Source organism: Xyrauchen texanus, chromosome 35, assembly GCF_025860055.1.
Source record: "Xyrauchen texanus isolate HMW12.3.18 chromosome 35, RBS_HiC_50CHRs, whole genome shotgun sequence".
Taxonomy (NCBI): Eukaryota; Metazoa; Chordata; class Actinopteri; order Cypriniformes; family Catostomidae; genus Xyrauchen; species Xyrauchen texanus.
In genome coordinates this window covers 32,258,728-32,276,126 of record NC_068310.1, presented here as the reverse complement: position 1 = coordinate 32,276,126, position 17,399 = coordinate 32,258,728, and the positions used below count along the sequence as shown (strand labels likewise).

Genomic DNA, 17,399 nt, shown 5'->3' with positions numbered 1-17,399 from the left:
GTGAAGAACAGAGGTGACTGACGTTTTAGGACACGTACCAAAGATCTGGATGTGAATCTCTTATGGGCATAATCCACAGTCATAAGGGTTGACATGACATGGTCTATATTTGGTCAGGGAAGTCATACCTTTATACTTTATATTCGTGGCTAAACTATTTTGGTCTGTCTTTTTTGTGGAAAATGTAATTTAAACAGATTAAAAGTGCAAGTGTTGCATTTAGGACACAAGAGGGCAAGAAGTGTGGGTGCTTTACAGGAAAGCTGCTTACATCACCCATAGACCCATCCCATTTATGTGAGTGACAGCCAAAGCAGGCCGTGTGAGTGGGAGAATGAGTGAAGGAGGGAGAAAGACAGGTTGAGCGCGTGCACACATGTAGTTCAGAGCTATTGGTTAAAAACTTGCACCAAACTGTTTCACTCTTCAGTTAACACAGGGGTCAATGGTCTCTGCACCCGGGATAATATGATATTGTGAAGACTTTTTCATCTGAGCGCAGGGGTTCAAGGAAATGCTAATAAGGTACAGTTTGTCATTTCACTTTGTTAGTTTGTGTGAAGTTTCTTTAAGTAAATCTGACAGTTATTGACTTTATTAGAGACAATGATGTGAACTCAATTTAACGTTGTGAAAAGTCACTTCCAAACTTTCGAGATTCTACACGACACATTTAGGTTATCTAGTAATGTTTTTGTCATAAAAACACTACCATTTCCCCCTCAAAAGCTTTATGCATTTATACATGACAAAAAAAAAAAAAAAAAAAAAAACTGTGTGTTAACATTTAAGTCCCTAAGATTTAGAACTTCTGCTAAAGTTTTACATTTGTATTATTTTGTATAATTATTATTTCATATTGTGAATGATAAATGTTATAGTTGATCATTTGTAGAGTAGGTAAAAAATTAATTGGAAGAAAACTATTTTATTTTGAGAATAGTTATTGCTTGGTTTTTAAATAATATTCTAAGTAATATTATTTATTAAGTAATAAAGTCATGTTCTTTTGGTATATTTCTTAGTTTATATTTATTTTGTATTAGATGGTAACAACCACAGTTGCTGTATTCATATTAACAAACATTACAAAGCCATTTTTAGTCTTGGTTGCAAAATGAAACATTTGTAAATAAAAGCAAAATAAAGACCATATTTACATTTTCCTAATCTCTTGCAACAATTTTGGGTAATTTGTGGTCATTACCACAGCTGATGTTGACATTTTTGGAGGCTGGTCTCCTCAGAATTTCAGAAACAGTCTAAGGACTGATGCTAGACATCGTGGTAAAGGCAGGTTACACAAGAGGAATATGACAAGAGGAAAGAGGTTTTCTTAAAAAACTCAACACACTTTAAACACCAAACCATTAGATGTTACACTGCATTATTGATGCAATGTCCCAGTCAAACTCGTACCTGACATTTCAGTCAGGGAGTAAATATGTTTTTTTTTTTTTTAATTAGCTAGAGATAAACTGCTATTAAAATTGAGTGGAAGCCAGCTATTTCTACTTCCGAATGTAAAGAACAATTAAACTATACTCTAACTCTTTTACTCAATTTTTCATTTAATTTGACATTTAACAGTATTTTCTCTCATAGGCACAGTCAAAACCTACTGCTAAATAGTAGCCGAATAGTGACATTTGATCACAAAATGTAATATTGCTAAGGTTGTGTAGTTATTCTTGCTGCAATTATGTGCCCAATTTGAAATATATTAAATGGATTGATGACTGCAGAACACAGACGTTTTCAAGAAATTGGGTTGTGAGAAGAGCATCCACAGCTAAACAGAACATATCAGCACCTTTAATATGTCCTAGATAATCTTGTGGGTGTCTTAAAAACTAAGGAGGATAACAGACAGAATGGCTGTTCATGTATATTAAGTATCATTAGCCTATTTATCATTAACATGAAGGAGTGTAGCCTACTAAGAGAGTCTTCCTGACATTCTGATGTCTGTGGTTAGGCCCCTGCCTTCGTTTACTGGAGAAAAGGCTGGCTCCCAAAAGATTGCCTTATCAAGGTTTGACATTACTGTTCGAAAACCCAGCTGATAGGTCAAATTCAGCCTGATGAAACTTGATGTCCAGTGTCACACCATGCCATTTGGAGTACATGAGAAGAAAAATGTAAAGAAAATTCAACAAGTTTAATGTCTATATTTTGAAATTGTTTCAGAGTGACATTGTCATCGGTTAAAGGTTGTGTAAATTAAAGTATAGTCAGATAAATCCAGTTCCAGCATGTGTGCTGGTCTTTCGGAAACAAAATACTAAGAAAGCTATAGGCCCAGACAGTGTTTCACCTGCCTGTCTGAACGTCTACTTTGACCAACTTGCCCAACAAGTTCCCTGTTGCTTCAAACGCTCCACCATCATTCCGATCCCCCAAAAAACAAAATCACTGGACTAAATGACAACAGACCTGTCGATCTCACATCTGTGGTCATGAAGTCACTTGAGATACTGGTTTTAGCCTACCTGAAGGAGATCACTGGACACCTGCTGGACCCCATTCAGTTTGTTTAAAGAGCAAACAGGTCTTTGAATGATGCTGTCAACATGGGACTGCATTATATCCTGCAACATCTTGACAGACATGGGACTTATGCAAGGATCCTATTTGTGGACTTCAGTTCAGCCTTCAATACCATCATGCCTGATCTTCTCTCAACCAAACTGACCCAGCTCTCTGTGCCCACCCCAATCTGTCGATCGATCACCAGCTTTCTGACAGATAGGAAGTAACTAGTGAGGCTGGGGAAACTCACATCCGGGACCCTCTTTATTAGCACTGGTGCACCTCACGGATGCATTCTCTCTCTCTCTACTGCTCTTCTCCCTGTACATGATTGACTGCACTGCAAAAGACCCCACTGTCAAAACTCCTGAAGTTTTCAGATGACACCGTGGTCATCAGGCTCATCCGTGACGGTGAGAAGTTTGCATTCAGATGTGAGGGTGATCAGCTGGCTGCCTGGTGCGGTTACAACAACCTTGAGCTGAACAAGGTCAAAACAGTGGCGATGATATGGACTTCAGGAGAAATTCCACACCTGAACAATTAAACTGCCTCAGGACTCACCCATATGGCAATAAAACTCATTCTGATTCTGTTCTGATTTTCTGGGCATATCCAAGTGGGTGCAAAGTTTTATGTTGGCATGCAGTCGCATTTGACCTACGTAACCTGTTCTGTGCGCTGGCGCTGTTTGTGTCATATTGTTTTGTGATAAATCTATTGTTAAGCTATTGCTCTGGTACTGTTGTTCGGCCCTTTGGCAACATTTTTTTATTTTTATATGAACTATATACTGTATATATATATATATATATATATATATATATATATATACACACTGATTAGTCACATCAGTAAAACCACCAACAGGTGAAGTGAATAACATATATTATCTAGTTACAATGGCACCTGTCAAGGGGTGGGATATATTAGGCAGCAAGTGAACAGTCAGTTCTTCAATTTCATGTGTTGGAAGCAGGAAAAATGGGAAAGCGTAAGGATCTGAGCAACTTTGACAAGGGCCAAATTGTGATGGCTTGAAGAATGGGTTAGAGCATCTCCAAAACGGCTGATTTTGTGGGGTGTTCCCAGTATGCAGTGGTTAGTACCTACCAAAAGCGATACAAGGAAGGACAACAGGTGAAACGGCGACATGGGGCGTGGGGAGCGAAGGCTTGCCCATCTGGTCCGATCCCACAGAAGAGCTACTGTAGCACAAATTGCTGAAAAACGTAATAATGGCCATGATATAAGGGTGTCAGAACACACAGTGAAAAGCTGCCGAAAGTGCCTAAAAAGGGTACGTGAGCGTCAGAACTGGACCATGGAAAAAGGTGGCCTGGTCTGATGAATCACGTTTTCTTTTAGATCATGTGGACGGCCGGGTGCGTGCGTGTCCTTTACCTCGGGAAGAGATGGTAGCAGAATGCACCATGGGAAGAAGTCAGGCTGGCTGAGAAAGTGTGATGCACTGGGCAATGTTCTGCTGGGAAACCTTGGGTCCTGGCATTCATGTGGATGTTACTTTGACATGTACCACCTACCTAAAGATTGTTGCAGACCACGCACACACCCCTTCATGGCAACGGTATTCCCCTGATGACAGTAGCCTCTTTCAGCAGGATAATGCACCCTGCCACCCTACAAAAATTGTTCAGGAATGGTTTGAGGAACATGAAAAAGTGTTGACTTGGCCTCCAAATTCTCTAGATCTCAATACAATTGATCATTTATGGGATGTGCTGGACCAACAAGTCCGGTCCATAGAGGACCCACCTCACAACTTACAGGACTTAAAGGATCTACTGCTAACATCTTGGTGCCAGATACCACAGGACACCTTCAGAGTATAGATTAGCGGGACATACACGATATTAAGACAGGTGGTTTTAATGTCGTGGCTGATCGATGTGTGTGTGTGTGTGTATATATATGTATATATTTATATAGTATAGTATAAATACATACAGTATGTACAAGTGTAACATTTTGATTGCATTTTTATTTTAGACTGGTTAACTGCATCGGTGTTCTGTCCTGAATGTGTTCGGCAGTCAGCGATGTACTTCCACTAAACATCAATTGTGAGGTAATCATATGACAAATAACACACACAGACACGCACGTACACACGTTAGCTAATATATTTACAGAGTTTTTTTTTGTATTCTGTACATAATGGAAGAGATAAAAAAAATCTGATTAAACTCAGATTAACTTTAACCGTGGGCTTTATTAACATGCATGCATGAATTATTAAATTAAAAAGGAAACAAATATCTTAATACTTTCTTACTTTAATTTTACTTTTGTCCGCCATGTTAAATTAATGTTTGCACATATAACAAATTATGTTATAAACAGAGGAACACCAAATAGAATAAGGGTCAAATATATCAACTCATTTGAATAATCTCATTCAAGTTTGCCAATAACTATATTTGATTTCAAGGGACTGGCAAACCCTGGAAGACCGCATGGGGAAGTGTCAATGTCCACCAATGCCACTGGATTCTGGGCACATCGTTCCCCCCAGCATTTGGAGATGGACTTGGCCTGGCAGGAACTGATGGCCATCACAGAACTTCAGGTCTGTAAACTGGAACAACTAATCGTATACTTTGTAACCTAACTTCTCTTTTTCAGTCATGAAGGTCACAACTTGAGACATCATCTCAGACAGGGTAGTATTATTTATCTGTATGTAGAGTATGCAAAAAAAAAAATCCAACATCATTTCATCGTAAGCCACAGCGAAGAAAGCTGTCTTAATGAAAAGCCAGCCTTATAACATCTCTAAATCTGAATCCTATTGTGTTAAGATTTGCAACAATGGGCCAATGGCGAGATACAAGTATAAGGCAGACAGAGAAAAAGGGTGAGTGCTATATATTGCCAACAGCCCCCCTGCATAGCACAATGAGCATTTGTTTTGACATGAAACCTGAGCTAATTAAGACCAGCATAGGCTACGGGGCGGAACATTCACCCATGTGGGCTGGCCCTACAATCAGCAGCTGACTCTTGAACAGAACCCTCATTTGCTGGCCTACATCATAAATCAAATGTACTGTGATCAAGTCTCATGTCTCAAATTTACTAGTCTCATGTCAACTCATAATAATTAATATGACATGGTAAAGTGTAAGTTATTGTATGACTTAACTTTTACAAAAAGTTACTTTTAACCCCATTAAGATTTCAAATCGATAAAAAACAGGTGTCAAATTTTAGCTAGCCTCCTATCCAACACTTTTTTTTAGGAAAATAATTGTCTGTGATTTTGTGATTTACTCATTCCATATTTGCTTATGCAATACAAATGACTGATGTATGTTTGTAATGTGCATCCCTCGTCTCACTCCAAACCCTGATGTTTTCTTCTGTGAAAACATTCGAATTTGGTATATAGTTAGGTTTGGGTTAGGGGTTAAGCATTGGAAAAATGGTAAGAGCCCTCGTTCAAAACCCAAATGTTTTCTTTCTTCCAAGAAATAATGTTGCTTCACTTTATTTCCAAATATTCCAGAGGTGTTGCTGTGTTTTTTTCCTTAACTTTCCATCACTCCTGCATAGGGCTGGGTATCGAGTTCGATACATTTTATGAACCGACCGAATTGCCGAGTATCGAAAAACGTCTTGTCGTTCGGTACCAAATTTCGATACCTAAGTGGTTAATCTCGTCAACATCAGTGATAAGAATGTAGCATGTTAGATGTACCCAAATACAAAATGATGGTGATTGGCTATGTTTTGGCATCAAGGAAAAACACAAGTTTACGCCGGTAACGCCCAGAGACGCGGCTAACATGTGAGGCGGTAGTGTAAATGCATCCCAACATTGATGTAAAAGATGTGGAAAAGATAAAAAGTGTGGCTACATTTCACCAGGTGCGATGCAATATTTGTGACAAGATAATTGCTGCCAAGACCAGCAACATGACAAATCTGATGAAGCACTTTACAGTACACGGAATAAACTTAAGAGCAGAAAGTTGCTCAGTCTTCGACTGTAAGAAGACCGAGCCGGTGCAGTCATCCTCTCAGCATCCTCCTGCCACAGTGCTTCCTTCGAAACTACTGATGAATGCAGCGGCGCTATGACTGGGACACCGACAGGTAAGGTTAACGTTTAGCAAACAAACTAACAAAACAAAATCTGTTAACTTGTAGTGGTACACGCTTGTGTACATGTTAAATTAACGTTTCTGTGCGCGGTGACATAGTCCTATAAACTGGGACCTATATAACATTAGATATTTTTTGGATGAATGACTATAGTTAGCTAGCTAAATCAATGCTAAAAATGCTTTACGGTTGAGAGAACTGATCAAGTTGAACTCACATTAAACTAGTTATCTTGATAAACCGTACTTATCCTTAGGGTTGGCTGAATTAACAGTTTAGATTTCTTGTTTTTTCCCCTCTTCCCATTAATGTTATAGCCTCTGACCCCGTCGACCCTGGCATGAGGCGACCAGAAGGCTCAGGAGATAAGTCTTTGAGTCTGTAAAAAGTCAACAAAATGAAAAAAAAATATAAATATATTTTTTTAGGTAATGTGTAATGTTCGTAATTTTGTTAAAATGGATTTCATAAAATTGGTATCGTAAAAAGTATAGCTTAGGAATCGGTATCAAATTCAAGGTATCAGTATATAACTTTTTTTTTATGATACCCAGCCCTACCCCTGCAACGCTAGTGCACTGCAATCAGGGATTCCCCCATTGTGTTGACTTTTCAGACAGTAATATGGGACACTGCTTTTCAGCTTTAAAAATAGGATGATCACGTCTTTTACAGAACAAGTGGCAACCCTATATAGGGCTCCATACTAGTATGTTAGTTAACCAGTCTGTTGCTGCTTATGCATATACATGACCTTATGCATATACATGCATATGCATTCTCCAAATTTTTTATTTATTAATCCCTTAAATTGCGTAAGGAAAACTACATTTTTGTTTACGTGATGTTTCAAAATGCTGCTTTCTGAAAAAACTCTGGAATAAACTGTTTTCTTAGAGATTTCACCCAAAAATTAAAATTCTATTTCATCATTTACCCTGATGTCATCCCAGATGTGTATGACTTTCTTCATCAGAACAAAGATTTTTAGAAGAATTTCTCAGCTCTGTAGGTTCACAGAATGCAAGAGAATGGGTGACAAAATTTTTAAGCTCCAAAATCCACATATGGAGAACATAATAGCCCATATGACTACAGTGGTAAAATCAAAGTCTTCTGAAAGAATTTTGTGTAAGAAGGTGTGGGTAAGAAACAGATAAATACTTAGGTCCTTTTTTTATTACTATAAATTGTCCTCACTGCTTAGTCAATCTCTACTTCAGTTTCACTTTCCTATTCTTCTTCGGTTTTGGTGATTGTCTATGCATATAGGCCCCTATTGGGCAGAGAAGAAAATTTATGATAAAAATGACTTACATTTTGATCGATTTCTCAACCACACATATTATATCTGAACACATGGATTTAACCACTGAGTCATATGGATTATTTTATGCCCCCTTTGTGGATTTTGGAGCTTCAAAATATTGTCATCCATTTACTTCCATTCTGAGGACTAACAGAGTTGAAATATTCTTTTAAATATCTTAATTTGTGTTCTTCAGAAGAAAGTCATACACATCTGGGATGGAGCATATCATGATAATTTTCATTTTTGGGTGGGTTATCCCTTTATGTGCATGCAATGTGGTCGGTGATTTTTAATAAATCAGGGTTAAGGGCAAGGGGATTAGACTTTTAGCTGGTCAGTGTAATTTAAATGAACCCTCCTTTGCTGCTCCACATCATAATCAAATGAAGTCTACCCTTTACAAGGTTACCAGGGTTATATTATTTTAATAGAGCTTAATTCCATGTGCTTCCAAGGTTAGAGATGTTATTGGTAGAGTTTTAGCTAATTATTTTTTTTTATCACAGGAATTTGAAGTACCCAATGAGAACCCCTTTGAAGCAATCCCATACCACTCCACTGATCCCATGGTTTCTCAAGAAGGATTTGGAATGAGTCAGCCTCAGGTGGAATCTATTGCCAGAGCTTGTGATGGTCACCCTGCAGCGGCTTACGAGAGCTCGTACCCTGAAATGATGCCACCCTACCAACCCTTGAATTCACACATGGAAATGCACTATGGACTCCCAGGTGGCCACACTTCACCCAGAATCCTCACAAATGCACAAGCTCTCCATCCACCTCTCAGGAGTCTTTTGGAGCACATAAACATGTCAACACGCAATCATGGGGTTGGGAAAGATAACAGTCTCAACCTTCATGGTTTAGGACTAATCAAACAAGCTTCTACAGATGATCAGGGGTCAGATTCTGGTTTGTCACTTGGTTCAACTCCACCACTTGTCTCCCCCGAGAATGCAGTGCATGGAGTACCAACATATTTGCCTGCAGATGGAACAATGTGGTATGCTGAAATTGAAAGTATGGGAGAACAACACTGCATGAGGCCAAACCTACTTGGGTCTGGTGACTACCAGCAGTCATACAGATCTTACCCTGGAACTTCCTTTTCCACCACTGCAAATCAGCAGATTCAAGCTCACCAGCCAATTGTGTCGTTGAAGCAACCGGTTTTACCCACAGCCCTGTATGACCTTCAATTAAATGACTCGAGTTTATCAAGAGTAGGTTCATATCAGTATCCCTACCCAAAGCAAAAACCCAGTGTTTCTGCACCTCGGAGCAGAGATGAACGACGAGCCATTGCTTTAAAAATCCCATTCTCGCTAGACAAGATAGTGAATCTGCCAGTGGATGATTACAATGAGCTCTTGACCCAATTCACACTGAATGACGCACAGACCGCACTTGTGAAGGACATTCGCCGCAGAGGGAAGAACAAAGTTGCAGCTCAGAACTGTCGCAAACGGAAGTTAGAAAATATAGTGCATTTAGAGAACGAGTTGGGACAGCTTCAAACCCAAAGAGAGCATCTAATCAGAGAGAGACTGGAGTTTCAGCAAAACCTAGACAGTATCAAATGTCACCTTGCAGACCTTTACACACAAGTGTTTTCACAGCTACGGGATGAGAAGGGAGATCCTTTCTCACTTGATGAATATTCGCTAGAACAGACTAATGATGGCCATATTTACTTGGTGCCACGTAACAGCACTGGAGAGTGACTGCACTTGTGGTCCTGATGTGGTTTCACAAAACCGGTCTAGAACATGTTTGGGCCATATCAAGTCCCAAAATTTGATTAAAAGTCTCACTTGTATATGCACACATTTTGCATTAACAGTATGGAGTTTTAAAGAATTAGCTTATGTTGCCAAATGGATTAACTCAAGATAACCTTGTGAAGATACCAATAACATGTATGGAATAAATGTAAGTTATTAACCCTTGTGCATCCTTGTGGACATTTTTGGCTTTTTCAGTTTTGTTTTTTTGATAACTTTGTCTGTGTTAATGCTAACTGCATAAAATTTTCCACAGGTGTGAATTTTTATTGGAATTTTAATATTTCACCCCATTTTCTTTAAAAAAATATTTTTTGCACTAGTTACACAAAATACTCCCTCTTAGCATCGTTTTGGACAAACATGGCACATTGAAACCCTTTAAAACTGCGATTTTTAATCCCAGTGCCATTTAACTATAAAATTGTGCAATCTTGTTTAGGCTTCAAAATTTACATTTTAAATATTTTTATCAGATCGTGCCATTTTTTCAGGTTTGGCATATCATCGCTTTTGTTGTTGTTTTCTGCTGTTTTTGGCTTATGCATTTTATAGAGCCAATTAGATACATTATGAATATATAATTGTGTGAGTGTGTTGGTATGGATTTCAGAGTGTGGTTTGTGTGTCTGAGGCTCTAATAATAAAAAAAATTGTTTAGCATTTACTAAATTGAAAATAATTATATTTTTTTATAAAAAACAACAGTGGCATTATGTAAACAAACCGGCATTTAAAGTGTTAAAATTTTGAAAATAAATGAATGTTTGGTAATTATGATTAGAACTGATGCTGGTTAAAATATAAGTCAGTGAAAGTAGAAAATTTTATAATATTTTTATGACACTTTTTTGACATGGCCATTTTTGTCCATTATGGACCTGAGTGGTAGCTTTTTTTTTTAAATCTGATACTGCATAAAAAATATGAAAGCATCAAAATGAATGTTGTTGTTAATCATTGACATATCCGAGGCTCTAATAAAAGAAAAAAAAATTCTGCTTAGCATCTATTAAATTGAAAATAATTACTATTTTTAATTTTTTCCTAAAAAAAAAAAAAAACAGTGGCATTATGTAAACAAACCAGCCTTTAAAGGGTTAAAATTCTAAAAACGAATGAATGTTTGGTCATTATGATTAGAGCTGATGCTGGTTAAAATATAAGTCAGTGAAAGTGGGAAAAAATATAAATCTATAATATTTTTATGACAGTTTTTGGACATGGCCATTTGTCCATAATGAACCTGTGTGTAACTTTTTTTAATTGATGCACAAGGGTTAAGATAATGAGACCATTACGATTTGAATAACCATGCACCCAAATTAATTCCTCTTTAAAAGGCAGAAAAAGCACCATAATGCCTGTATGCAAACTTTGTTATATTACAGTAATATTTCATCCAAGTGAAGTGACCTGGACATGTTGCAAGATCACCAGATCCATGAAAGTTATTAGAATCAGCTTTTACTCTCCTAAACACCCAAATGTGCTTTTATCTGATATGGATCACCCACAAACATCTCCAAATCAATCCTTTGTCCAGTAACAAATCAGTATTTCACAAATATACACTTTTACCTGTCAAGATTCAGTAAATTATATTGGAGAAAAGACAACACCACAAGTGTAGCATTAAAATATTTATTATAAAAAAAAAGGTATTAAAAAAATAAAATGGTCTCCCACTCATCTTGGTCCTAAAGAGAGAAACAAATAAAGTGGATACCTTTTCCAGATGAATAGATTAGTTTGATATTAGAAGAGAATGTATACCTTTATTTCTTCACCAGTTCAGACAGACAGACAAATGCCTTTCCATCTCAAACATGATTTCACTCATAAGATCCTAAACAAACAAAATGGAAGTTAGTCAACAAGCAGATCATGGCATGTAAATCAAGAGGGCATGCATTTATTAAAAATAAGTTACATCTTGCACCTCAAGTAACTATACTGACTGCAATTACTTTCCTGTGAAGTACACAACACTGAATGGGAAGACTACATTAACTGTACAGCCTCTTAATAAAAAAAAAAAAAAATCATGTTTTATAATTACCAGCGGTAGTTGAGAAGTCTGTTCTTACCTACAGGAGTTATTAAAGCCTTTTGGTAGCTGCTGCCTGCTAGTCTTTGAGTGTCGCCCTGTACTCCCTGTTCTCTGCTTCTTCACAGGGCATCGATGATCTTACTCCTTTCTCAGTTTGCTCCCATGGCTAATCTGCTATATAGCCACATGTACACTACTCTAGGCATTTGCAATGGACAGCCTAACCTTTTTAATACAGAGCACTAAACCATGCCTTGAGTTAACAATTAACTTGATTGGGCTTGAGCTACTCAAATCCTTTTTAAAAATGACTTTGCTGCCCTACAAAAAGGCAAAAGATGCACAGTAAGGTCAGTGAACCTGAAAAATATTAAATTTTAAAAAGTGGCTTTCAAGAGAGCCAAATTTCAGTCAATTACAGCATTAATGCTGCATTTTGCCTTTCCACAGCCACAATGTTGAGCCAGTGGGTACGTTCACCAAAAAGCAGAACTTAGTTAGAACAATTTAGTTCAATGTTGATATATACAGTCCAGTCATACTTGAGAACTACACTAAAACCCCCAGAAACCCAAATGACTAAACAGCACATCTTTTTAAAAAACAGAAAGAGGATGTTTATTTCTCCTTGGTTACATAAATCAAAATCCATAACGACTGAAAGTAACTACATAAAACCTCAATGGAATGCTTTCCATAGACAATATAAAATAAGTCTGCATGATGACAAAATTCATGATGTCCCACACATGATAGCTCTACTGTACACATCTCTTCTGGTGGCAGCTGTAACTTGCCACACCTGTATGGCGGAGCAGGTCTAGGATGTAAACCTGCATCTGCCCTCTCTCTTGCTCTCCTCTCCTAAAGCCCTCAGTCCTGTTGAACAATATGAACAATATGAACAATTGTTAAGCTGCACACTACCTGAGGGTTGTTTGTACACCAGATGTCAGCAAAGTTACATTGAAGAGTATAGGAGGATTTAGTCCTCTAGAAGATTATAAAGACGAAAAGTCCTTAAGACTGTGTTGGCATTTTAACCCTGAAAAACTAATGGTTATCTGCAAAGTGTAGCTTACATTCAGTGCAGCCAAAAGAATGGGATACAGACCTCTTAGAACTTAAAACCGTCTGCCTCCAGAGCCGCCTCCAGAGCCACCACCATATCCACCGCCAGACCCACCACCACCACCGTATCCACCACCAGATCCTCCACTACCACCGCCGCCATAGCCACCTAAGACGGGAGAAAGCACACCATTTAGGATCAAGTAACAAGAAAAGTAGTAGTATGTTTTATTTAATGCCATGTCAGCGATCAAAGCTATTTTCATGGCAAGAATTCAATTACAAAAAACAAATATCATATAAATACAATAAAACCAAAACAAATATAAATAGCAAGTCATATTATACAATATTTCTTTTAAGATTAATATATGATAAGAAATCCAAAACCTTTTCAGGCACAATAGTAACAAGAAAAAGGTTATTGCATCCACATGAGTGCACATAACTTACCACCATAAGGGCCACTGCTCCTTCCACCACCACTTCCACCTCCAAAGTTTCCCTTCATAGGGCCATAGTTGGACTGCTGGTTGTTGTAGCTGCCAAAGTCATTGTAGTTACCACTTCCACCACCGCCACCACCAAAGTTACCTATGCACATTTACCACAAAAGTTCAGGGATCCTATAATACCTCTTGCACAAGATACAATCTGGATTAAGGTTGACCATCCAAATTACAAATCTACTCACCACCTCCAAAATTGCCATTGCCATTATTGTAATCGTTGTAGCCACTGCCCGCCACCACCACCATAACCACCACCCTGGTTGCCATAGCCTCCACCACCTCCTCCATATCCACGGTTTCCACCATAGCCCCCAGGACCACTGCCGCCGCCACCACCATAACCACCTAGAAGAAAAAAAAAAAAAAAAAGTAACATTAGGGGAGAAAAATATGAACTTGTCTTAGCATAACAGCAACTACTATTCTTTCAGCAACACGTACAATTTATAGCTGGATGAGACAACACATTGATGTTGTCATGCAATTTTTGAGTGGTGTGAATTGGGGAGTGTGCCAAAAAGGGGTAGGGGCTCTAAACTGCCAGCAAAGATATACAATACCACCCCCCCAACCACAAAGTGACAGCCCTTTTTTGAGATGATGCAACCCACTTTGTGTGCACCCAGCCTCTTTTGAAGATTCCACCCCCATTTGGAGATCTCTGGCTTGCAGCTAAACCAACTTCACTTTTCTAAGACAAAACCCATACCATCACCTCCAAATCCATTGTTGTAGCAGTCACCTCCATAACCTCCGCCACCACCACCTCTGCCGCCTCCTGAGAAAGAAAGGGTAAACATTTCTGTAACTCAGGTAGCCAAATTATCCAGCGATTTTTAGGTGAGCGCTTTATTAGTATATCACCAGGCAAGGGATAGAGGGTGCACATACCTCTTCCACCAAAACCTCCATCTCGACCACCTCCAAAGTCATTGTTGTATCCACCATTTCCATTGTTGAATCTGCCACCGCCACCAAAGTTTCCCCCACCACGACCTACAGAACACAGAACCCAACATTTACAACAGAGTAAAACTTAAACAATTGATTTTTTTTTTTTACATCAACTTACCCCTCATATTCATTCCGGTGTTCTGCATTTCTTGTTTTGACAGGGCTTTTCGGACTTCACAGTTGTGCCCATTCACAGTGTGGTACTTTTGAACTAAGAGGAAAGATATTGCAGTGTTAATATTGCGATGACAAATCTAAATATTACAAATAAGCTGAGCTCCAAAGTCACACTTACTGACTATGCGATCGACTGAATCATGGTCATCAAATGTAACAAAGGCAAAGCCTCTTTTGTTTCCAGTCTTGTGGTCAACCATTATCTCAATGGCCTCAATCTTGCCAAAATCAGTGAAGTAGTCACGAAGATGGTGCTCTTCAGTGTCATCCTTAATACCACCAACGAAGATCTTCTTTACAGTTGTATGGGCAAAAGGCTTATTGGAGTCCTGGGTATTGTAGCACAAGAGAGAAACAATTAAGCATTTAAAAATCAAACAGGATTTGCATTTCAATGAAACCTCAATAATAGCCTGGGGTGACAAACTCACCTCTCGAGACACTGCACGCTTGGGCTCCACGAGTCTACCGTCGACCTTGTGGGGGCGTGCATCCATAGCAGCATCAACTTCGTTCCCACTGGAATAGGTGACAAAGCCAAAGCCCCTGGAGCGCTTTGTGTTTGGATCTTTCATTACCTTAAACAAATACAAACAGTCAGAGTAATGAAACACTACTAAAAATCACAAATGTCTAGAGTAGAGGGCGACCAATATATCGGTTTTGCCAATTAATCAGCACAGATAACCATTTCTGGAACTATCGTTATCGGCAAAAATCCACACCGCTAATTGTTAAGTAATCTCTTAACATTAGTTAATAGCTAAAGTGTTACTTACCAATGAAATTCACACATTTGACCTGAAATATTTTCAGATGGCAAAGGCTTTAAAAGTACCAGTGTGGGAGTATATTACTGAGATAGATATATAATATAAAGAATGGTTCAGTCAGTACATTATTTTTTAATAAATGATAGCATTACTTTTACAAGTTCCCCCCCCATTCAGATCAACCATCTTCCCAACTTAATTATCGGCAAAATCCTATATTGGTCAACCTCTAGTCTACAGACAAAGTAAAATTACTCCAGCCCCCAAATTAAAAGACAGTTCACCCAGAATGAAAATTCTCAATTCCCCTCATAAAATCCAAATGTAAAGAACAATTTCAACGGAAGACTCGGTTCTGTACAAGCAAATAAATGCTGAGCTTCAAAAAGCATGTAAAGGCATCATTAAGTAAATGGTTCAATTTCAGTGGTTTAAATCACCATATTCTGAAGCAAATATCCATTTGGATGGACCAAACAAAAATCAAACAATAAATCTTGACATCTGCGGTCTCCTTGGCGATCATTATTTCAAGCTTGATTACACTGCCTAGTGCAATCTAGCACTCTGTGCATGCGTCAAGCACTAATGCAATCAAGCTAGAAATCATAAATTGTGCCTAATTCGGCCTTAACATGCTATTGGAAACAACATAAATCCTAATTTCACAAAACATGGCCCGTTTCCGCACAAAACCGCTTTGATTACTTCATAAAACATGGATTAATCCACTGGAGTCAAATGGATGCTACCATTGTTTATTGAGAATCACATTTTTAGTCACCATTCACTTGCATAGTACGGACTGGATATTAGTAAAAAAAATTGGTTTTCTGCAGAAGAAATGATTACAAATCTGGGATGGCATTAGGGGGAGTACATGAGATTGGAATAAAATATATATAAAATAAAAAAGAGCAACTTACAACACAATCCGTCAAGGTGCCCCATTGTTCAAAATATTCCCGCAAACTGTCGTCTGTGGTTTCAAAGCTGAGCCCTCCGATGAAGAGCTTCCTCAGTTGCTCCGGTTCGCGTGGTGGGCCCTGGAAACAAATTCGTAACAATTACATTCAATTTGGTGAAACTTCTTGAAATGCATCAGATTTAATAAATAAAGCGACACTAAAAGCATGCACGCATTGCCTTAAAAGCTTTGTGAGAGACAACACACAATCAATGTATTTTGGGGGAGGTGAGAACACCGCCGCCATTATCGTGCCGAGCCATATGGCCCACATCATTCAATCGCTATGCACAAGAAAAGTAACGCATTTTATAAACCAAATATATATTGTGGCGAATGACTCTCCAAAACAAAACTCGCTCGATGTGTACAATATGTATCAAAACCAAATTATATTTAATCATATGGCCCATGTGTGCCGCTCCGCGCGTTAAAATGGCGGCGCGTGCACGCTGTATGCATTAACAAAGAGATATAAAAAGAAGTACATGTTCAGAGATAAAACGCGAAGGAGTTGCAATAAATGCACAATTATTACGAACACTGCAGTTCTAAAACTAACAACACACTTATTAAGCCAACTCACGTCTTTAGACATCCTACCGACTGTTTCTGTACGTACTGCGCCACAAGCTTGTCGGTGAGAGACACGCAACACAGAGAACTTGGGGTAGATACAATTAATAGGTTACATAAACATTGTCCCCGCCCACCGCAGGAGATGATTGGTTAACGTTTCCCGCTGAGGCTTTTGTTTGTGCGCTTTACAAATTTCTGATTGGTTTAGATTAACGCCATTCCAAAAATCAGCCAATCGGACAACAGCTTATAGGTTCGGTTGTTCGGCGGTGACCTTTCATTGTACGAGCAATGTTCAATGTAGTTATTTTAGGGGGTTAGAAATAAAATACGTGAAACGAATGTTATCTAATATATGAGTGATTTAATTTAAAGCTATCATCTCATTAATATTGCATGGAAATTTCCAGCTCGAGATTATTTCTTTACTAAAGGTTTTAATTAAAAACGTGCAGAACGGAGTGCCGTTTTTTATGTGGGAACTTTCGTAAATAAAGAGAATTTGTATTTGTATTGATAATGTTTTATTGTCAATTCCCAAATCCATATTCGCCCAA

General features: G+C 38.3%; 2 protein-coding genes across 2 annotated transcripts; one reads left to right on the top strand and one right to left on the bottom strand.

The window, feature by feature from the left end:
* The first annotated feature begins 425 nt into the window (after positions 1-425).
* LOC127629091 (transcription factor NF-E2 45 kDa subunit-like) lies at positions 426-10,039 on the top strand. Its single transcript, XM_052106139.1, has 4 exons — positions 426-525; positions 4,543-4,621; positions 4,985-5,122; positions 8,479-10,039. The coding sequence occupies exons 2-4, from the start codon at positions 4,574-4,576 to the stop codon at positions 9,694-9,696; spliced, it is 1,404 nt and encodes a 467-aa protein (XP_051962099.1). The 5' UTR covers positions 426-525; positions 4,543-4,573; the 3' UTR covers positions 9,697-10,039.
* A 2,363-nt stretch (positions 10,040-12,402) lies between these two features.
* On the bottom strand, positions 12,403-16,961 carry hnrnpa1b (heterogeneous nuclear ribonucleoprotein A1b). Its single transcript, XM_052105452.1, is given in 12 exon segments — positions 12,403-12,688; positions 12,924-13,049; positions 13,334-13,474; positions 13,575-13,623; positions 13,625-13,737; positions 14,102-14,170; positions 14,284-14,388; positions 14,465-14,557; positions 14,642-14,852; positions 14,955-15,101; positions 16,223-16,342; positions 16,850-16,961. Coding segments are annotated over 11 exon segments (1,176 nt in total). The 5' UTR covers positions 16,862-16,961; the 3' UTR covers positions 12,403-12,688; positions 12,924-12,933.
* Positions 16,962-17,399: the final 438 nt, after the last annotated feature.

Coding starts and splice junctions, on each gene's coding strand:
- LOC127629091 (XM_052106139.1), top strand. CDS start 4,574: ATGTGTTCGGCAGTCAGCGATGTACTTCCACTAAACATCAATTGTGAG. Junction 4,622..4,984: donor CACTAAACATCAATTGTGAG/GTAATCATATGA, acceptor TTTGATTTCAAG/GGACTGGCAAACCCTGGAAG. Junction 5,123..8,478: donor TGGCCATCACAGAACTTCAG/GTCTGTAAACTG, acceptor TTTTTATCACAG/GAATTTGAAGTACCCAATGA.